The sequence below is a fragment of the Barbatula barbatula genome (genome assembly GCF_947034865.1).
Source record: "Barbatula barbatula genome assembly, chromosome: 11".
Lineage (NCBI taxonomy): Eukaryota > Metazoa > Chordata > Actinopteri > Cypriniformes > Nemacheilidae > Barbatula > Barbatula barbatula.
Genome location: NC_136774.1, coordinates 22,685,889 through 22,710,219, shown reverse-complemented (window position 1 = coordinate 22,710,219; position 24,331 = coordinate 22,685,889). Strand labels below are relative to the sequence as shown.

At 38.7% G+C, this 24,331-nt stretch overlaps 1 protein-coding gene across 1 annotated transcript; it reads right to left on the bottom strand.

The window, feature by feature from the left end:
- Positions 1-1,818: 1,818 nt before the first annotated feature.
- On the bottom strand, positions 1,819-21,166 carry dpysl2a (dihydropyrimidinase like 2a). Its single transcript, XM_079467971.1, has 14 exons — positions 20,847-21,166; positions 14,111-14,199; positions 13,833-14,017; positions 13,290-13,454; positions 10,589-10,650; positions 10,204-10,284; positions 9,959-10,027; positions 8,524-8,644; positions 8,233-8,389; positions 7,407-7,548; positions 6,443-6,613; positions 5,307-5,486; positions 4,307-4,472; positions 1,819-4,207 (listed from the first exon to the last, which is right to left on the bottom strand). The coding sequence occupies exons 1-14, from the start codon at positions 20,886-20,888 to the stop codon at positions 4,116-4,118; spliced, it is 1,722 nt and encodes a 573-aa protein (XP_079324097.1). The 5' UTR covers positions 20,889-21,166; the 3' UTR covers positions 1,819-4,115.
- Positions 21,167-24,331: the final 3,165 nt, after the last annotated feature.

Here is a 24,331-nt window from a genome sequence, read left to right as displayed (position 1 = left end):
CAAAGTGCTCTCGTGAGCGGATGGACCAATTTAACGATACTTTTCTTGACCTTGACACCAACTATCACCATGATGTATATGAGGAGGCCTGGAAATCTTAACTATGGTATAAGGTATAACTATGGCATAGTTGTGTTCCGATGACGCCCGGAGGTCTGAAAACATGTCGAACGTCTTGTGGATGAGTACAAAATAACACAATATAGATTTTGAGATGAACTTTTACTTTATGGGTGTTTGTCAAACTCGAGGGAGGGCATCCTTCCGTTTCAATGTTTAAGAAGAGAACATCAGCCCAAAATACACTTGGAATATTTTGGTCATCTAGTCACACTTCCTTACAGGCTTTTAACCCCAAGTGGTTTTCGAGAGGACTTCATGTGCTGGTCCGGGTGTGTGTTTCCCAGCAGAAAAGATCAACAGAAACTAATGAAACATCAGCTGTTCACCATTAAAACAATTACAAGATGCCTTTTTGTTTTGTCGTTTGGGGCTTATTTCAGTTGAACATTATCGTTTTCTATTGTTTCCCATCTGCCAAATAACTTCTCACCAGAACTCAACACATTACCAATAGAGTCCCACAGAGACAATTACGATGTCCATTACAGCCGATACAATTCCCACTATTACTCTCTGTGGTCATTAAAAATCCAAAAGAGTAGGGGTGTAAGCAACCCCGGTATCCTGGCCAAATTCACCTCTATACATCATGACCTCCTAATACTGACAATCCCCATACAAACTAGTATGACATATATACTCCGTCTCCTCTCCACCAATAAGCTGGTGTGTGGTGGGTGTTCTGACGCAATATGGCTGCCGTCGCAACATCCAGGTGGATGCTGCACATTGGCGGTGGATGAATTCCCCGCTTCCATATGAAGCGCTTTGAGTGCCTAGTAAAGCGCTATATAAATGTAACAAATTAATTAAGTGTGTTTCTTAAATAATGAGTATTTTCATCATTTCAATGGACCTAATAGGCTAATAAGAGTCACTTGAATTTATTTGAAATTAGCAAATTATTCAAATATAAAGATGAATCTGCTACATATTATGCTATATGCTAAATGGATAACCTGTATGATCCAAATTCAAATTGGCGTTCATAGCTATTAGCAAAAGTATAACGTTAACGGCTTTAAGTTAAACGTTATACGTATTGATATGACACTACAGTGATGTGAAGACTTTTTGTCGATCTTTAAAAAATCCTGTCAGAGGCACGTCAAAAAAACGAGCCGATTCAAATTCAGCCCACAAAATGCGACCTTATTTCCGCTGGTTTTTAACGATAGAACGTGTCCTTCCCAGCGTTGGCTTTCCCGAGATGCATTGCGCGCCTGTAACGGCTGGACATTTTTGAACAATCATTCAAAACTTAAGTTAAATAAAAGTATGTAATTCACCAAAAAGGTCATTTCTGTGTTTTAATATCATATATGATGTTGTTAATTAACATTATTGGTAGTGATGTTAGGTTTTGTGCCAACACTCCCGAGGCTTTGGAGGTTGTGTCGAGAAATCCTGGAAGCATTTATTAGCCAGGTTTCCATTACATTATAAATCGAAAAAGCTTGAAACTACGCCCAATGGAAACACGTCAAATCTTACGCCCGCATTAGTTTTTTTTCAGGCAATACGATAAAGGTATATTTCGCAAAACTGCAATTGAAACACTATTGTCGTATTAACAAGTCACGTGGTGTGTAAAAATGGCACATGGGAGAAAATTTGGTAAGATAGGCTGTAAGGAATTCACATTCAAGTAATAATATCTTATATGATGGCCCAAATGCAGGAAAATGAGCGAGTGAAGTATAAAGATTTATTAGGAACAGTGAGGTAATATTTAAAAATGTACAAGGAAATACAGACATTTCTCCTCACTCTTTCATCACAGTAGGTCGCTCTATGCACTAAAGTTAGTTTGCAACCTGCCATAAATTGAACAAAGAAGAAGTACGGCTGACTAATCGCAGGAAAATTTTAAATATAATTGAATCGCATAATTGAATGGAAATGCAGTCATTCCGCGATATTGCTTAAATTTTGCGCAAATCTGCAATGGAAACCCGGCTTCTCGTAAGAGTTCTTGTACGTGAATCAAACGGCTCTCGTTGTTTGTCTTACACAAAACGTGAGCGATTACTAAAAACAAAAAAAAAATTTCATTATCAGCCACAAAATGAAATCAGTACCGTACACGAACGCACAAAACTTTTAAATGTAATTTCATTGTTCTGAAGGCTTGCGGTCAATCAATGGGAACATTTCAGAACTCCGAGAACAAGATCGTACATCATTTATTACGTATTAAAATGAACCATGGTACTATGACACACAACTGCATTTTATAGTAACAGTCAAAGACATGAAGAATGAATTCTGTACATATCTTCCACGGGAAATGTTCAACTTGTCATAACAATATTCACAGACATTGAGAACTGTATCACTTGGTGAATAGGCAGGCAAGTCAAGTAAAAAACAAATTTGCAAAACGTAACACTGAATCTCCACAAGATCAACCCTACACATGCCGGACACAATCCATTTCAGATAAACACCGTCACTGCAACCTGCAAAATGTCCTTGTGATAAAGGTGAAAGTCAGTTTGGTCAGGGGTTTGGTGGGGTGAGTAGCTGCCCCATGGTGCGGCGGTGAAGATGAACTCCGGTGATGTCACAGGTAAATGAATGAAACCGTGTCCAGATCCACAGCATGAATAAAGCACCTGGTGTGAGGAGGTCAGACCCGGGCAGTCCAACCCTGCACGACTGTCGTTTCTAATCAACAGCCATGACAAGTGATGGAGACCTATTACTATGGTAACAAGACTGTAAGAAACGGAGGGAGTAATACAACTGGGGTAATGAAAGGCCAAAAAGAGCTGTTTGAGTTTATTTCTTAAATGTGTTATATTCTTTCTGGTGGGATCCCCAGTAATGTGAACTGCAGGACGAGTAGGACGGACAGCTTGACATTTACAGCATAAAAATAAGTGAATTCAAATCACAGCAAAACCCCACAGGACTGTGCACGACGGCCAAAACACCACGGTAAGTCTCTTCACTTCGTTTTTTTTTTGCTTTGAAAACAACAAGTAAATAAAACCGAGATAAACAAGAGAAGTGCAAACTGAGAGGAAGACAAACGTGAGGGATTTTTCAAGAAGCGTTTACAGTAAAAGCACTGACCTGAAACCTAAATCATGACAGCAATTCAATAAAGTTCATTATAAAACAACACTCTACAAACCTTAAACCATAAATCAGGCTTTTGTGGAAGAGTTGACACTTTTGCAAAACATAATTTTGAAACAATACGTAACTCATTGACTCTTCCTACAAGGAAAAATAACAAAGCGATATTGCAACAGCACGTTGGGATGCTAAACCACACAGGCGATAGTGTTGTGCTGTATAAAACGTTAACAAATAAATAAATAAAAACTTTAAAAACGGATAGAGGCAGATGATGGACAATACTGGTTCCAGTTCTTTAAATGCAGCGTACTTATTAGTTATTAGTATTCATTTCAGGACGATAAAAACTAGGATTTTACACCAGATTTAAAAAATGGGCTGTGTTTGGAATGGAGCACTAGCGTACAGTATGCATTTGTACGTTTTTGTCAATTTAATTGAAATAAAACTTGATAACAATTGTCTTATGAATCAAGGAAAATATTTCAAGTGCTGTTTAACTGGTAAAGCTTTGCATTTCGCTTTAAATAAAAGCATCTGCAAAATACACAAATAAGATCCATAAACGAAGCAACTAGTACATTAATTCCGGGTTCAGCTGTCATATGCAAAATGGAGGCGTATTGCATCATGGCAAACAATACTAAGCACCAAATGCAAGACTAGTATGCTATCCCACCGATAGCCAAACTGAAGTTTGCTGTCATGCCAACTATTCCAGCTGATTTCCTTGATGTTATCCTGAAACACCAAGTAAGCCACATATAAATAACAGGAACCAGGAGTTTGGGAAACATGAAATGCAAGGGGGAAAGTGAAGGTGTGCTTGTTCAAACACCAGATGGTCGGATTGGTCCAAGAAAAAAGCCCATGTTTCTTTAAGCCCATGTTTTTTCCTGCCTTTATCCCAGGGAGGTAATATTTGCCCTGCCACCAGGGGGCGCCACAATGCGTTGAGTGGTACGACGAGGAATGTTGTCGTCAATTTGAGCCCCTGTGAAACGGTGAAAAAATTATATTGATAAGAGAGACTTGCATGCATACTACAACTTTTGATAACGTAACAGGTCATCTGGGTACAGACTGCACTCACCAGACAGACTGAAACCAGACTGGTGCAGGTTGCGAGCCGGCTGAGGAGCAGATCTGACCGGAGAAGTCTTACCAGAAGGGACAGCGGTCGTGACCTTGGGTGTTACAGTGACCTCACAGACCGGGCCGTCATACAGACCACGTGGAACTCCACGCAGGTCTGCCATCTACGACACAAAACACGTTAAATATGAACGACACGAGAAAATGGACGTTCTGTACATGATACTATTTTGAAAGATCACCGTCGTTCTTTAAGTACAATGAATCAGAGAATCATAACGGCCATCAAATTCTGACATTGTGACTTTCAAGTACTACTGACTCACTCCAACCGCACTTAGACTCTCATGTGTATCATAACGGAATAAACAATGGTGAAACAGATTGTTCTTTCTTTCAAGTATGGTGGGTTGAGTCACATTCAAAGCAATCCTTACATCCCACTCTCGGATAAAGGTTTGTCCATATTTGACCCAGCGATGGGTTGGAAAATCCATCATTTCCCAAAATGCAATGTACCTACATACAGTATATATTTTCTTTTCCAGCATGGATCAACCCACAATTGACCTGATACACAATATACTGTCCTTTAGTCAAATGACCGATTACTTGCATTATTTATTCTAACTATTAACAATAATAAATGAAGAGTTTATTTCCAAATAGAGATTCCAACTCTATTTGATTTCTTAAATTGTTCAAAAGTCTTTATTGTGTTTTCGTTAATTCAAAATATTGTGTATTTTTGTAGTTATTATGGCTTAAATCAAAACAAACCAACTGCAGTTTACATTACATTTACATTAATGCACAATAGAAAAAACATGATTTTTGAAAACGTCTCTTTTTGGAAATAAACTTAAGTTTTAGTGGTTTAATGGTCAAGGTTTACGTTCTTCATGTCATTTCTTATCTTACAGCTCTAGTGTTAAACCTTAAGTGTGTATATCAATCTTAAATATTAGACTGCAGTGTTTATATATGGATACGCGTACCCAGCTACGGGCCTTTATCCTCTTATAGACGTAATCGGGGAAGGGTTTACGGGTGATGTATCGTCCAGATCCCTCGGTGGTGTGAAGGGTCCCTTCCTCCATTGTGATCTTCCCTTGGCTGATGACGATCAGAGGAGCTCCACGTACTTCAATTCCCTCAAAGATGTTATACTCCACCGCCTGAGAGCGAGAATGAAAAAAGGCAACATACGAATGGATAAATCTGCTTTTGGAGCTTCACTATGATAAGTATACAGGTAAAAAGATAACGTGACAGCGTATTTAATATGAAACTATTCGTCTGTGTTTAACTGAAGAAGTGCAGTCATGTACGTCTGGGATGGCACGAGGGTGAATAAATAATGAACTTTCATATTTGGTGAACTGTTCCTTTAAGACCGACTTACTGATTTTGTAAATGAGGTAGTTTTGTTCGTCCCTCAAGTAATTCAACTGGATTGCACAGGATTGTGGGAAATCAGTGATGGACCTAAGACGTGACAGGACTTAAACATTAAGTTTGTATGTGGCTTTAATGTGTTTTATTCTCCATCCACGTTTGACCGCATCAGTGATTCTATCTGAATGAAATCAGTACGGTGAGCCGCATCGGCTTCATTGACAAACAGGAACGGACAGAGAGCGAGTCAGCAGAACGCTGAAACAGCTCGGAGCGAAGCAAAGGATCATGGGAGTCAGAGACGGTCCAAAGTTAATCATGTCACTCGTATAATGGCTTGTTAAAAAACCTCGATACACTGACAGCCTGCTCGTCCTTTACAGGGGTCGTATCAATCAAAACGACACAATTGTCGGAGGGTTAGCTGATTTTGAGGTACACCCAGAATATTCACCCTTTGTTTTTTTGTATGACTCTTTCTTCAGTGGAACACGTAAGACCTATCCCTTCAATTCAGATCAGACTCATTCTGCGTTCGGAGACGGATTAATATAGCGAGACAGAATGGAACTGTACGCAGGGGTCGAAAGATGCATCTTAAGATGCAACGCACATGGTGCGGAACAAAGAGAACCGTGAGATGCGATGAGAGTAATTAGACTCTCGCGTTCATGGAAATTCATGTGAACAATTAAAAGCGGCTGAACAAATGAGCAAGTTCAATTTAGAGGGTTACCGAGTGGTGGTTCTTAGCAGAGATGATCTTGGACGCGTCTGGGTCCCACAGCACCAGGTCACCGTCGGAGCCCACAGCGATGCGGCCCTTGCGTGGGTACAGGTTATAGATCTTGGCAGCGTTGGTGCTTGTCACGGCCACAAACTGATTTTCATCCATCTTGCCTGTCACCTGTGAGGCGAACATCCATCTTTGAGAAACAAAACTTTTCACAAGTGAAGCAGTGAGCAATAAACAAAAGTAATCCTACCGAGGTTAAGGGCAGTACGTTTGCATTTACATGTATTATTAAAAGGTTATTAGTCTCTCATTAGTTAGTTTTTAATTGCATACCTAATGGAAATGTCTCATAAAAAGCTGTTTTGGATACAATAAGGCCAGCCAATAGAAGTAGTGCCATAAAAATGATTATTGATCTTAAAGTCCCAGTGAACCTTGAACCCAGTGAAAAAATTACCTTAAAGTCCCAGTGAAAATAAAATGACAATGCCTATTTTCATGAAATATTACAGTGTTTATTGTAAATAGTTTATCAATGTGGGTCATTCTCTTTTTAAAATTCATGTGCCCGCAAAATCATAAGTTAAAATCTGAATATGCACTTCCGTCCTGTAGTGACTATCCGTCTTAAATGACGCATGTTAGACGGCTTGGGCGGAGCATACGTTTACTCCTCCCCTTCAACTGTCAGTCTGCTTCCAGTTAAATTTCCAAATGCAACAGCTGTTTTCATACATCAAATCGCAGAGAAAGATGAAAGCCACGCCCACTATTTTTCTCATTAGAAATTTCATTTCACTCTGAAATGCTTCAAAATACTTATAAATAATTTTCGATTTAATTCTATTACACAGATTATTTTTAAATCATATTATATAATATAATATTAATCAGCAGTGCTATTGATGCTTGAGTAACACATAAACCCATCACGATACGATTGTTGTGAACAGCTGTCTCTTACCACACATTTGTCCCAGATGATTGACATCCTCTCCTCGGTGCCGTTAGTTCCTTCTGGAATGAGAGTAAAATCATCTTTGCCGACGGCTCTCTGGGAGGTGTTGAAGGTGCAGTGGCCGCTGCCGGTCACCTGCAGGTCACCACTAAGATTTTCAGGAAGGAAAAATGGTGTTATGAAGTAACCCGAAATAGAAATATTAATATTCATGTCCAGTTCTACGTCAGTGTAAGAAAATTTGTGACATTTTTCAAAAGGTCAGATTTTCTTGCCTCTGTTGTTGCACATAAAAACACACTAAAAGAAAATGCCATATAATAAGACATATTTATGAACTTAGCTAATTTTATATTTTGAAATATATAAATGTATTGGTAGCAGAATTACCATTTTTATTATTATTGGGTTACAGAAGATGAGAGACTTAATACATCATATGTGATGCATTGTTTTATATTTACATTAAATCTTGTTTACTAATCTTAATAATCATATTTACACTAATACAATCATATTTGTATGAATTTATAATAGCTAATATAATTATACATTCACACATTTTTTGGTAGATTTATTGTGGAAATCTACATATAATTGTCACTGACAAGGGGTTAAAATATTTACGTTAGTTAAACAGTTTATTGTTTTTTTACACCTTTTATTTTGTATTTGTATCTTTTTATTTGTATATTATCTTTGACAAGTATGTAACATTAGTGTATTATTGCAGATTTGATTATTAATGGTTAAACATTCTGTGTGTAATGGCACCCTCTAGTGTTCACAAGTCGATGTCAAAATATATTTGAACACAGCTGCGGACACATACCAGGCCAGCAGGGAGTTGAGATAGTCCGGGGTGGTGGGGTCAGAGCTGAGGGGGGGAGAGGTGACGTAAGCCGCAGCCTTGGCCCAGTTCTTGCTCCAATAGTGAGTGCCGTCCGTACCCAAGCTGGCGGAGATGGGCTCTCCGTACACCACAGTACCTGCAGGACAGGTGGAGAACAGCAGGGTCAAGCTACAAACCCTCTACACTATTTAGTGCACACGTTTGAGCCGAGAAAACAGAGACGGCCATGTTGCCACTTCTGGCTGATTTGTGGGAGATCGAAACTTGTACCTTTTTTCCTGGCCTGGGCGATGACATCAGCAGCACTCTTGCTCATCACCTTGGTGACGTAAAGGGGACAGTTGGTCTGATTGGCCACAGTTATGGCCCGATTGACCGCCTCAGCCTCCACCTACATCACGAGAGCAGATACACACTGACCTTCAGATGAAATTACTGACGCATTCACTGTAACGTTTATCTATTTTTTAACGCTGACTGCACTTTATATAAGCCAACAGACTCGACTTAAACTTTCTGAAAGGTTGATTTGTGTAAAATAATGATCAACGACTGTAAATTAAATCTCTTTATAATCTCCGATGATTCCCTAAATGTGTGCTATTAATATTAGGGATGCACCGATATGTAAATATTTGTCGATAACGATAACCGATAATTCTTCGACGTTGTAGGCTGATAACCGATATATTGGCCGATATACATTATCTTAATTTTAATAAAACATTTTCTGTGAAATCCTGTACAAAGCCTACCTTACAATAATGAAAGATTCTTTAACTTTAAACGTTTCTGGTATATTTTTTATTCAACAACAAACACACGATAGATGTTCTTCCCGAGCAGCCCAGACAAATGTTCTCAATAGCCACGAGTCTAACAGATCTCAAGACAGAAAGCATTCAGACAGCAGTCTGATTTAAACCATATGCTTTTGTTCCTATAATTTACACATTCATAAATATCTACAAACTACATCAACAATGTTTTGCAAATATCAGTAAGTGAATGATCGAGACAGAAAGACAGCACTGTACTGGATTTTAACTGTGAGCGGCGTGCAGCTGAAGTGGTTCAACTAGAGGAAATGATTCATAATTTGTCCGCTAAAATATATCGGCCCAAATGTTATTATCGGCTGATACCAATAAGGTTAAAAATGACCATTTATCAACCGATACAGATATGGCCGATCATTTATCATGCATCCCTAACTAATTTACTTCTTTGTCATTTCAAAGGACACTTTAAGTCTATTCTTATGTACTTTTCAAAAACCTTCTTATGTATGTCAGCTTATGAACAAATAAAAAAAGCATATTCTTTGTACACACCGACACTAATATGAATTTACATCAAATCGACTTACAGTACAGTTAAAAAGTCATATTTCAAGAATAAAATAATGTCTAAATAGGAACATTGTTATTAATTCAAAGAATAAAAATGATGTGAAGTTAAGTCAAAACGTACTCAAGTTTGATGCACTTATGTATTTTGCTGCCTATGTGGTTATAATTGCTTCCAATGCTTCCTCATCTGTAACTCGCTTCGGATAAAAGCGTCTGCTAAATGACTAAATGTAAAATGCTGGCCAGTGTTCAGTAGTTATGATGCATGTACAGTATTTGGTGTAGTGCTGCTGTCCTTTCGGTCCGTGAGTGCACTACATTACACTAGAATAAAGTACTGTGAAGTGTACTACCTCCTCTGGGCGACTCATAACATGTCCCTCTGGACCAGTGATACCCAATCCCAGAATCCTCTTCTGCTCCTGAAAACGGAACGTCACTATATTAACACAATCACGTATCATTTATTTTCATTACAGAAAAGAAGGGTTTTTTGTTTCGTATACTACACAGGGATGTGTTGCTTCATCACTTGATGCTTTATCACATCAGATTTGGTTGGGACACGCTGTTAAAATGAGAGGAAAGGTGTGCTTACTTCAGCGATGATGTCACCATTCTCTGCGTGCACCTGGGCGATGGCTCCCACATCTCTGATGACACTGAACACCTCATACATCTGGAACAGAGAGGAAAAACATAAAGCCGGGTGTGATTTTGCAATTGGTGTGTTTTAGGCGATATGAATAGGCAGGTACAGAAAATGGCTTACAGAACCATCGCAGGTTCAAATCACACCAATACATAAAGAACTCAGAAACTTTCTTTATTAAACGATAATACTTAACATAGGTGGTTTAGACACTATAGATAGCAATGTATGCAAGTCAAAACCCGGAATTAATGCCAAATCGTTCAACTCTGTTCATCAATAATTACAATTGAAGACATGATGTATATATCATCATGATTTATTATTTCACCTGAGAGTCATTTAGCTGGAAAACATCCTTGTAAGCCAAGTAAACCAAGAAAGAATTGACGCCTGCAGAGACACAGAAGACACAGAAAAGAGAAAGATGCAAGAGATCAGACAGATGATTTCTCCAGCTTCAAAAACAGGTGCCAGACATGCATGAAACAAAGCGTTATTTCATGTTTTTCTTTTAATATTGTTATTCTATTGTTAATGAAACATCTGTGGAGTAATGAAAATCATTTGAGCTAATCTATACATTCATTTTTAAAATGAACAGTAATGTCAGTTTATTCATAACACGTTTTACAATAAAGATTGTTTCAAAGCAGCGTTACTTTAAAGTTGATTCTTCACGTCAGGTTTAGCTTCGGTAAGAACCGTTATGAGTTTATTTACATTTACATTTATGCATTTGGCAGATGCTTTTATCCAAAGCGACTTACATTGCATTATCCTATACATTTATACATAGGTGTCTGCAATCCCCTGGGATCAAACCCACAACCCTGCGATGTTAACACAATGCTCTTACCACTGAGATACAGGAAAGCTATTTATAATACTGGGTTCACACCAAACGCAAATTAAGCGTTTGGCGCAAGTACATTACATACAAAGTCAATGCAAAGATGCGAACTCGGAGCAGGCTGTGCGAATGACGCGAAACGGGGCGATTCGATTGCCGCGATTTAAGTCATCTTGAAAAAAATGCCTCTTTGGAAATTTGTGAAGTCTGTTCAATCAGTTCAAACTGCGATTAAGTTAAGAGAGTTAAGTCTCCAGCCATGGGCGCCGTATAGGGGGGAACAGTTAGGACAATTCCAAGGGCCCTTGACTGACAGGGGCCCCAACAAATAGGTAAAAACTAAAAAAAATATATGATATTATACACTATATAAATCATCATCATTTAGTATATTTCAAATAATAATAAAATGACGATGTCTTTTATTTGACTTATTTTGGCAATAAAAGATCCTCAAATGACCAAAAAGTTAACATCCATATTGACCGAGCACCCCCCTGTATCCTCAGTAAAAAATCTGGTTTTCAAAAAAGAAAAAGAAAGAAAATGGAGAGAGGAGAGACAAAAGAAAGGGTGTCAATCTCTAACCCAGTTTTTCACCAAGAAAGGTGGGTAGAGTGGCATTAACCTGTTGTCCATAGTGATATAAGCTAACTAGCTGCCGGCTAGTGTCAACCTACATTTCATCAACATTTAATCAGTGCAGGTAAACGTTTAGCAAGATATTTATATGAAATCCTTGTCCATGACTCCATGCCCATTTTAGCAGACTTAACAACAGATGAGTCAGCAGCACCCCAGTCTCCCCATAACTGCGCCCCTGCCTGTCCCAGTGAAGAAGGTGAGCAACTTTGTGTTAATGACTTAACATCATTCCAGTGAGTCTGTGTGGGGTTCTCTGTCTCTCTTGCTCTTTTTACCATGACAAAAAAGAAAGTGGAATATTCATTAATGACAGAAATCAAACACAAATTATTTTCTCACAGTATGACCATAATGACATAAAAAAAGAAAAAAAACGAACCTCTTGTCTGTATTAGATGCATTTAGAAACAATGAGTAGTTTACCTCAACCTGCATGTAAGTTACTGACAATATTAAAATAATCCAGTTTGATGCGTTCATTCAGACTGAATTTTGGCCGTTAAATTACATCTATAGATAAAGACCTTATTATTCCCATCATGAAGTCCAATTTATTTGAGAAGCGTGCTTGCTCGCACACACACACACACACACACACAAATCTATCATATCTAATGTATGTAATCAAGTGATGATAATACAGAACTATAGGTAATTTGGGTCAATGTTCTGTAGTGTTAGTGTCATTTATTGGCATATATTTCCATTGTTCTTATTTGTACCATGTTAACTTACCTTTTAATGTCACTAGTACTGTTAGTTTTGTTATGACCATATTCCCAACCTAAAAAACCTATTGATTTAGTGATCACTTGATCTTTTTTCTAGCGCTATAATAACCCTGATGTGGATAATCCGTTTTACACGTCAACTTTATTTTGTTGTTGGCATATATGTGCAGTTAAGTTAAAAAATCAGCTGTTTTCATTGTTTTGAGATGATGATGTTAATTAATTTTGATTCAAAAGTTAATATATATTTAGGTTTTGTCAATCTAAATATCTGTCAATATTTTTACAGTAAAATTACATTGAGAATGGACATTGTATGGTGGCTTTTAATCTTGCATCAAATAGTGAACTGCAAACTGTATGCAGACTTGCATTTACAGATCACCAGCAGTTAATATTTTGCTTGTACTATTATTGAACTACAAGAAGCAAGACAGTTGCAAGCCTTTGATTAGAGTTATTTAAAGCTTTTGATTGGACAGTGAGGTCCTAGAGATGTGGTGGCAACAGCTGCACCGAGGGGGCCCAATTCGATCTTTTTGTCATGGGGCCCAAAATTCCTGGTGGCGCCCCTGTCTCCAGCGTCTCCAGGGGACAGTGGTGTCCGTAATTCAAGTAAAGAAATGAGTTTTTTCTGAGGTCATTGACAGAACAAAACAAATACAATCGACTGAGTTTTAATCCACTTTCCTTTAACTTGTCATATTCATCATTTTTTCATGCATTTGCAGTAGAAATGTTCGGCTTGTTGTTCCAGTAAAGCGATTGAATGGAATTGAAGGTCTGATGCAGTGAAATCATACCGTGATCTTTCACCAGCGCTTCAATCTCCTCCTTCGTTCCTCCGTGCCACTCCGTGATGTCCACATGAAGAGAATAATCACAGCAGGATTTATGATCGGCCCACTCCTTCCACTGGTTAAAAGCAGCGATCAGACTGGCGCCGGGCTCGGGGACCACATGATCAACTAAAACACACACACACATGTCTGGTTTGTTATCTCTGTGGGGACAGTCCAAAGGCGTTAGGATTTTTATACTGTACAAACTGTATATTTGACCCCTTAAACCTAAAGATCATGGGCAACGTTTTGGATTTTTAGATTTGAAAAAACACACACGCACACATTCTGCACATGCCTGATGCGACGGACCCACACATCTCATCTCTCAAGATCACAACCCTGACGGGACATCAGCTGGACTCCCACACACACCACACACTCACTGCAGCCACAAGAGACGCCGAAGAGTTTGTTAGTATAAACAATGATGTTGTTCTGGCTGTTTGGGGAGGTGGTGGATGACACCGGTCTTGTATGATATTGCATTCCATATTGACGTACTGATCATTGTGGTGCCTCCAGCGAGAGCGGCTCGAGTGCCCTGGTAGAAATCATCTGCCGCTGTCATGCCCCGGTCGGGCATCTGGAAGCGGGTGTGAACGTCAATGCCACCTGGTATCAGCATCCTGCCGTGGGCATCGATGGTCTTCACCCCACCAGGAACGATGAGGTTCTCACCGATTTGCCTGGAGTGAGAAACAGCGGGAGACACAGACATAAGCAACCGAGAGGTCATCTATACAGTCTGTCAATAATGAGAGAATTAAGGAAAAACTTGCTTGATGACACCATCCTCCATGTAGATGTCCGCATGGAACGACTGATCATCATTCACTATCTTCGCTCCTTTGATGAGAAGACGATCACTCTGTGTGAGGAACATACTATTTTAAATAAAGAGGAAAATTCGACCTGTAATGTCATTTTCAACCAATACCTTAATCTAGCTAATTTAACCATTTACTCAATCTCATGTCTTTGCAAACCTGTATGAGTTAATTTGTTCCATTTCTCAAAAAGAGTCATATACAGGTTTTGCATGAAGATAAATTGGTGATGACAGAATTTCTATGTATGGGTGACCTATCCCTTAAACCAAGAGCATGATGGGAATGGTGAGAGGTGGGATTATTGTTCTCTGTAATTAGAGACCTGATGGAATAATTGTCGAGTTTACCAGTAAAGAAACTGTAGAATGTAAAGGGGAATTGAGCTGTTGTACATCACCAAATCACTTTCTCAATCTTCCTCTGGCCTATTTCCACTCTCATTTTAACATACTGCGCATACCAGAATTCCACTTACAACACGTAAATAATTTATCAAAGTAAGGACATCAAATCCCACAAGCATAGGTCGATCCAAATGGAAACTTCCAAATGGAAAAAAAGACATTAATGATGAAACCACATCCTAATGCTGGGTTCATACTCTACCAAACGCAAACAATCGCCTCCACGCTCCTTGTTACTCGTGGGATAAGTGCGTTATCTTTGCGTGAGTGAAGTGATCTGACAAATATTTTCAACATTGCGGAAGAGGAGATTTTTGTTGTGCGTTCGCGGCAATCGCAGTGTTATAAAGGAGGTCAGTGTTCGCATTTGGTGTGAACCCAGTGTTATAAAGAGCGTGAAACGCAACTGTTACGAGTTTGGTGTGAACGCAGTGTCATAAAGAGCGTGGAATGCGATTGGTGTAAACCTAGTCTCAGCCTTTCCCTTAGTGTTTCATCCATGTCACCTGCTGCCACTCTCCCTGTGTCATCAGTCCTCGTTAGTGTTTCCCTTTTTCAAGCCCCAGTTTCCCTCTGTCTCTTGTCGGTTCATTTTGCACGTTTACCCACCTTCGTCGATACCCTGCCTTCCATTAGAGTTACCTTGTTGCTGTTTCAAAGTTTGTGGACTTATTCTTATTACCTCGTTTGTTTTGTTCCCCCTTGTGGGAAGTTTTAGTTTTCAGTCTTGTCTTGTTTTTGTTCATGTTTTCCCCATCGAGGGTCTTTGTTTAAATAAAGTTGTATTATTTAGCAAACCGCTGCCTGTGCTTGGGTTCTGTCCATACCTCATAACAGACACTTCAGCACGTTCGAAGTCGTCATCTGATTGGTTACATTTCACAGGATTTCCGGTAGATGTGTGTGTCGCGTTCTTTAAAGTACGACCTGGAAACAACACGAAGCCGTTTGATCTAAGAAATTAGCGTTTACAACAGTTGCTATAAGAATTCATCACGACCTAATAAACGCTTAATTCTTAAAAGTATGCAAGGTTCACGGCATAAACTTATAATCATTTTGTTGCTGTTAACCTTTTCACAGGTTTGTGAATTTACACCAGGCTGTTACTGCGGGGACATTTCACGCCTCTAAAGATTAACGCGGCTCAAGACGAAACGTGATTGATTGCTTTACCTGTCATATGGCCTAATGGGCGGGCCCTAATGGGCGGGCCAAAGAAAGCGGTGATAAGTTCCATTACAGAGACAAAACCTCTCTGTTCACTGCTTTACAACACGAACACACAAAAACACACACACACACACACACACAGAGAGAGAGAGAGAGAGAGAGAGAGAGATGCTGCTGGCCGAAAACTCACAAAAATTCAAACCATCTTAACCTTTGTCCCCGTCTCAGATCAGCGAGCGCAGATGATCACGTGACTTAACTGCTATACTTCTGTTCATGTAATGCCTGTTCGTTACTTAACATTTGAGATGAAATTCATTCATTAAACTCAGAGAGATCGATCTGTTTACATCCATTTTAATGAAGTGGAACACGCTCTCTTGAAAGACACACTCCTAATGGCAGTCCAGGAGTTTTATCATCTTTTTGCCACCAAAAATGAACCACAAATCAAATAGTTTTTTCATCAGTGAAGCTGATAATTATGATATTGATGGCAATAATCCACAGTAAAGTTTAAGAATGGATTTAATAGATCATAACATAACACAGTCCCATTTCTAGCTCAAGTCATGGTTTCTAGGTCTCATGTTGAGACAATCCATATATCTGTGGATTTTTTAGGCAATCCCTCCACAAACCTAGCTAGCTGTTTCCACTTATAAGGCATTGTGTGCTATTTAAATGTTTAAAAGTCTGGAAGGAAAAACTCTTAAAATCAATCTGCTTAAGTAATTCGATCGATGTGATAGATTTTGATAATCTTCGGTAGCTAATTTAAATGCATTTAATAGAACGGTTCACAGTTGTCAAACTTTTTTAACTTAATTTGAACAAAAATTACTTAAAGATACTGTTGGTAAAACCACCGCTAGAGGGCGCACGATCAAAGCAACAACGGCGTAGCTTAATGTGAAAGAGTGATGGGAATGATGGGACCTGTTGTCTTCAACTTCACCGTTGATGGCCGTCAAACAGACGGGAACGAGAAATCATGTTAGCGGACGAGGTTAAAGTAATAAAGTTGTATTAATGTTGCGTATAATTGTGGTCCATAAATAAGTGACTGGTCAAAACAAGCTAGTGGCTTGCTTGACGCTAGATACTACTTCCGCATTTGTCCACGACACTGTTGTCATGCGGTTTCTACGTCAGTAAAGGCGGTAACAAAGGGTAACGCGGATATGACGCCATTGACAGGCGACTGCACAGCCCCGTGTCACTGTTTAGAATGGCGAACTTTTCATGATTTACAACTAGTTGGAAACATTTGCGATATTTTAAGTACCCATCTGAACAAAATATATAAGACTGGCCTAGTAGTTGTTGGATATTTTACTGCAAAATTGTTACAAACTGCACCTTTAAATATGTTTTTTTACATGTGTATTTATTTTTACATTTAGAAAGGTTTTTAGTAAAAAAAAGTATTTTATCGCTGTAACGGGCAACGGGCAATCACGAGAGCCGTGAGAGCCTGGACTTTACGTTGTGATTTATGATGTTTGTGTGGCATTTGACATTTTACTTTGTTTAATTTATTAAAAGATTGTTTTACGTTCGCCGGTTCCCGCTTCCTTCTTTCCTTTTATTGAACGTTGTTACAATCGCATTATTTTGTTTAAAGGAATAACATTTATTGTCTGCTTTTTTTTTAAGTGTCATATGAAAAAACACAAATGCGATCTTTTATTTCTCCGAAAACATAAATGAGTTTAATTGGAGAGATAATGGAAACGTTTGCTTAAATCTACTGCGTCTCAAATATTTCTGAGTCAGAAATCTCACTGATGTCTTTAGTGTTTGAAAAGAGATGTCAATGATGTGTCAAACTGAGCTCAGATTTGTCAAATCTGCAATCAAAAGTCAATATTATTGAAGATCTGAATGTGAACTCAAACATTTCTCATCAAATGACTCAAAACCTCTACAAAACTACATTTTTAAAGTGTAGGGTATATTTACAGTACTTACAGTTAATTAATACAATTGTGTGCAATTCCAGCAGGTGTGTTCTCAATTGTTGGCCCTAGAATCAATCCATATTAAGCTGTAATGGTCACTGGACAGAGTGAGTTATTATCTTTAATGCACAAGCAAAAATAGTCTTTTAATATCTGTCAATGTTCTGCTGAGCAGGGAAACCGTGGGTTCTGTTAGTTGGTCAAGCGATGTCAGATTCATGTCTCGCTAAAACAGAAGAGAGCTATCCCAAAAATAACAAACATTCTGTGGGCTTTTTCTTTTTTAATAAACTAAAAGTATTTAAATGTATCTCTCTCCAACTAAGCATTACTTGATCCATGAAGCATTCAGCCAGTCTGTCAGAAACAGCATGAGAGGCTAATGGAGGTCAGTTTTGATGGAAACCTTCAGTCTGTGTTTGCTGTATTCATACACATGAGGTCAATGACTGTTTTAACTGGAAACTCTGAGTCTGTGCTTGAGCCGTGGGTTCTGCTTCAAATCAGACCAATTCTCTTGGTTCTGAGCAAACATTCAACTGTCAAGGAAAATCCTCAAAATCAAATTAAAAACGAAATAACCAAAAACATGTGTTGCGTGCAATTCCCTATAGCCTATATTAAATATTTGTATTAGGTTATTTTATAAGGTTACAATGCGTAGGCCTACGTAGCGACGTAACTTTTGCGATGTCCCCAAACCAAACACGTCACGAAAGTGCCAAGCAGCTTCCGCCGCCAGCCAGAACAACAAAACAATCGGAGAAATAAAAGGGAAGATGGAAGACGAGGGGCGGTAGAAATTAATGTCGGGAATTTACATAATTAAAAGAGAAGAATGTCAAGCTGCTACATCTAATGTTTGGCACCGGTTCTCAGAAAGAGTTGCAGCAGGACACAACAGCAGTATATCGGCTACGTGATGTGCAAGTTTCTTTGGCGTCTATAAGCGTGTGTTGTTGCGATGTAATCTAATGGCTGTTTCCAAGCACTTTCAGGCTGAATAAAGTCTGTTTGCATTTACATTACAATGCCTAGTATGTCTATTTAATGGTCCCGGGTGCAGGGCGGGTTGTAAAAATAGATACAGTGGTGCGGGGCAAAACATTTCATAAAAGAGGGCATCACTGGTGGAGTGAGCCATTTGTTGCAATTCACAACCTCACCACTAGATCCCCCAAAATGTCATACACTCGAACTGTCCACATACATTTTTTTAATCTTTATGACCGTACGTAAATAAATAAATCTCTTAGATCTCGTTTGTTTCTCCTTGAAGTTTTACAAAAGATATATTTTGTTGCTGTTTGGTTGACATGAACAGTCCATGAGTTATTTTAAAGTAAACTTCACTGCTGTGTCATTCAGAGCGAGGTCAAACCGAGTACAGCATTGCACTTTTATCTAATCAATGAGTTCCATTAAGAGACACAGAGAAACCACAGCACCACAGCAGCAGACCCATCTACAGGAAGCAGTTCATTGTCATGACTGATGCAGAAAACACGCCTAGAACTGGGGCGTGAGTGTGTGTGTGTGTGTGTGTGTGTGTGTGTTCGCGAGTTGTGGTGATAATGCTGAGATTAGAGAGATGCATAATGCTTTATCATCCAAAAATCCTAAAGTCAGGATTTGAGAACATTTGAGAAATGTTTGAGTTCAAATTGAGATCTTCAATAATATTGACTTTTAATTGCAAATCTGAGCTCAGTTTGAAATACTGTTGACATCTCTTCTGAAACTCTAATGGAGACATTTATGAGATTTATGGATGTTTTTCTCAGGATAAATGTATGAGACACAGATGAGATTTAAGCAAATGTTTCCACTTGCTCTCCTTTCAATCTCATTGACTGTTTCTTGATTTTACGTCATTTCTTTGGATGTTGCTGAGATGATAATAACTTCACAACATATATAATGGGTTAAACATGATCTGATCTTTCCCGTGTGCACGTTTCCAATCTGAATCCACACTTATACAGTCAACACATTTCATTTAGTCAGTGCATTAAGGTCCTGGGGTGTGCAGACAGTGTCAGCGTTTGCCACCCACTGGCAGTCTTAGCGCAATGCCTTAAGATGGCTGAAGCTAAGCTGAAATCTGAGAGCTAAACATCTTCCAGCAACGGCAAAGAGAGTCTTCCTGACCGTTTTCAGTGTTCTCCTTCCTGTCCCAGTTCTGTTCATTCCTGCAGGCCCGCACACATCACACATCCGTGCCGCCTCTCCAAAAACACAGCGAGGTATGAGTTCGCTGTTCACTGGAGGGTTTTGCATGTATCTACAGCCCTGAATGTACAGTACCAATACGGTGACATTTGCATCCAACTGACCTACTTTTCAGAAGAGGATTTTCATTCACTTCCTCCGGAGACGGGTCTCTGCATTTAGCTTGACTATAAAACAGGCTCTCAGCGGGGGTGGGTACTGAGGGCAACTCAAGCTGGTTTTTACTCAATCGAAGGTATTTTTTTATTCATTTTACAGCATCATTCACGCTTGTGTTGCATCAATTGACCGCCTTGTTTTTGTTGAGAACAAAATGCACATATTACGAGAAGCACTATATCAGAAATAAATAAAAATGAAGGTTCTGCGGGAGACATTTGAGGTCGTGCATTGGGCTCTGGGTGTGTTATAATGATGTTTGCATGCTTGACAGCTTTCCACCAGCTAGTTTTCAGAAGAAAAATTAAATGCATTGTTGACAGTGCAATGTCACGTTTTTTAATGCATGCACACAAGCTTGATGTTTTTTCCTGGAATGTGTTCAATCTCGACAAAAAACAAATTCAGAATTTAATCTACACCAGTTTGCAAACTGTGTACTGGCACACATCCACTGTGACCTATGGCGTATAGAGTACAGGCAATGACCCACAAAGAAACACATTTGAAAGTGGGCCTGACCACATCATGATTCGATTTTCATAGAGAGAATAGCAATACTATTGACATAACTGGACAACACTGAGTCTGAATGCATGTCATCTGATCATTTTTGTATCAAGCGACCTATGAAACGGCATTATAACAATCAACGGTGTTGCACTGGAAGGCGCTGTCATTTCAGGACCGATTCCTCGAGTGTTTAATCCACAGTGCGAGTATTCTAAGACCATCGTTCATTTTCATACTCACAGTGATGCGAGGGATGTTTTTCTTGCCCTGGTATCCGGACATCTCGTCGCTGATCTGATAGCTGGAGATCCGTGCGTAATTGTTCTGGATGCGCTTTTGGAGAACCGACGCCCCTCAACTCAATGACACCCGCCGCGTTTGAACGAACCCGCCCGAATGCAGCCGATGAAGGTGCTTACGATAAACCCAAAGATGGAAGAGGATACAGAAAAATCCCCAGTGTGTAAAATGACAGCCTCGCCGTGCAACACGCCACCAGAAAGCCGATGGAAAGAGATTTACGCGTCCGACGCCACAGTGCATGCGCAACGCCCCGCCCTGACGCACGCACGCACAACACACACGCATGCGAGCGCTCTAATATGTACACGGATACATTGATAAAACATATGATGAAAACAAACCCAACCAATTTCTGACTTAAAATGTACGAAGATATCATTTTATATCATTTATTTAAGAACAGCACAATTACTTTGACTATAAAATATGAACACTGGAAATAAGAACAATGAGATTTCGACTTAAACGACCTATGTCATGTTTTTGCTGATTTGCAGGGAGAGATTCCTTTCCTTTTTTTTAATAAATAAGTAAATTATTATATATTTGTTATCTAATAAAGATTCTTTAAACAATGAAGAATGTTTAATGACCATAAAATGGTGAACGAACACGATCTCTTAAATGTAATGACCCTAACTAAATTGATGGATAAAGGTTTAACAGACGCACGCACGCAATACATCCACACACAGAACCCCACCACTTCTGCACATGCAACCTCAGAACACCTGCCAGCAGCCAATCACGCGAAGGGAAGCCCACAAGCTCCTCCCATTGGTTGCCATGGCTCTAGGGTAGGATGATCCTCCATGCCTTCCATCAATGAACCGACACAATGAGTTCCTTCTCTTGTGTGGGATAATTTGATATTTCATGGCCAGACTCTCTTGGCACAACTAATCGTTCTTTATTAATGGGACCAATTTGTCCCGAGATGGAATGAGGAGAGCACAGAATATATTTGGAGTCACATAAACGATTGCATTATATATAACAAATAATATGCGAGTTGGTGCTCTGATGACCGGTTTCTAAAAGAACCACTTAAATGCAACAATTATAAAAGGCACATTCAACAGTCTAACTGATGGAGTTATATTTAGGACATCACCACCGTGGAGATGTGATTGTAAGATCACAAAACATGATGTTAGGTTATGTATTGCCAACATTGTGTGATGTGTACAGACTTGAATTCTCTCACTGTGTAGCCATTAGGAGGCACTCTTACCAATCCTGTAATATACTGTACATACTTAAACTATGAAACGCGTACAAGAAAATGTGTATCTACACAAACGCACTGGACTTTTTGATTCCAGAAAACATTCTTAGACAACATAACGATTTCTTAATCATTTATCTTAAGTGCAAACAAAACACAAGACATCATTTACACAAGGGTTGTGAAACAGCCAATACATAACTTACAAATGTCGGCTAAAAATGCTTTGGCAAAAGAAAACGTACATCTGCATGTCGACCTACGAACAAGATTTCAGGACGGAAAAGGACAACTTCGAACCAAAATAGATGTTTTTTGTGAAGGATCACAGACTAAACACCACGAAACAGATACTGTTCAAGCTTTTGTTGCGAATCAAATAACCGTATGCGTGTGCTGATGTTTACTGTATGTGCACCGTAAAACTTTGCTGTAGTTTTTGCAGCAGGTTTGCCAGTAACTTACTGTAGATTTAGTTACTACTTAATATACATTCCAAATTGGTACCGTTTTCAATTACTTTAATCAACATTAAAACACTTTGAGTTTTTTAAATTACGATACATTTACATTTATACAAGAAAAGTGACCCAAGACATTTAGTCCTGTTTTATGAAAGAAAAATATATAACTAGGTAAGTTTATGCTTTAAACTAAATTGCACATTAAATCTACAGTAATTTACTGCCAAACCTGCTGCGAAATTACAGCGAAGTTTTACAGTGTGTGTTAGAATAAAACCATTCACAGTCGGTCAAAGGACGATAGTTAACCATGCAATAATTAAGGCAAGTGAAGGAAAATTGATATTTTTGGTAGTGCATAACAGAGACCTGTACAAGTAAAAATAAAAGACAAAAACCACACCAAAAATGTTTCACATTCTTTGAACAGACTGACATTTCTCTCCAGATTCAGAATCCTTCATGAAGTGAGATATGAGCATCGCAGATCAAACACTGATCCATGTAGACAAAACCTTCAAAAGAATAGTTCACTTTAAATGACAATTCTGTCATCATTTATTCACCCACGTGTCATTCCTACAACATTAGTCATTATAAACGGTTGATTGTATTAAATAAGGAGTGTGAAGATTCATTTATCCTTTTGATCTTCCAAGGATACAATATTTTCATACCGTTTTGAAACCAGGGCGAATACAAAAAATGACAGGATTTTAACTTTCATGCTTTTATCTGTTCCTGAGCACAGCCGATCATTACTGAAGTACATTTGAAAAGCATTCCACGTTTAAAGTGTCTCCTGTATGCGCTTTCTAACATGCATGAGGACACGAGAGACCACCTTCAGACCGCAGGTCACATGCTTGCCTGTCTGCGGAAATAACAGACCATAAAAATACAAAACCCTGCATTCACAGTGCTCGAAAGAGTCATGCATTCAGTCAGCGGACACTCCCTTTACAGTATCAAATAGCACACACACTCATGCAGACTGCAGATTAGCCACAAGCCCACTTTCACCTTACACGAGCAACCTTTGTCAAGAGAAATGGATGAATATGAAGTAAGTCAATGAAGAATGAAAACTGTTGTGATGTTTTCCCCACTGGTAAGATTGACATGACACAAAAGCTATTCAGGCGGCACCCCGTTTATGCAAAAAAGCATGAAAAATAAACAAGTTGACGTTAGCATGTCGAAATTTAAACATTTTTTCTGTGTCCATATTTATCCAATAATATATGATTCATTGCTATTAATGATTATATTATGGCCCTGAGCGCTGGAAGGTAAATAATGTGCTCACATGAGAATTATAACTCTCTGCTTATTATGTGTTAAGAACAAATCCAAAATGTGAAGGAGAACCACTGCTTTATACTATGTAGCCCTTAAAATGTTAAAACTAGAAACAAGCGATTATAATATAGTCTTTTAAATTTTATTTCATTTTTAATATTACAAAGTTACATGGAAAAATTTATTTAGAAAAACAATATTGAGGCCATACTCTGTAATTGTTTTTTCTGTAGTTATGCAGGTAGTTTCCAGTAACTTACTGTAGATTTATATTGATCTTATTTATTGGCAACAGTTTGTTCAAAGATAAATGAACATTAAACACGAAGTCTTTATCTTTACAAAAAATACAATAAAATAACAGCCTCATGCAAAGCATTCTGGGAACCAAAATTAGAAAAGAAAACAGAAAAAGGTTCCCAGAATGC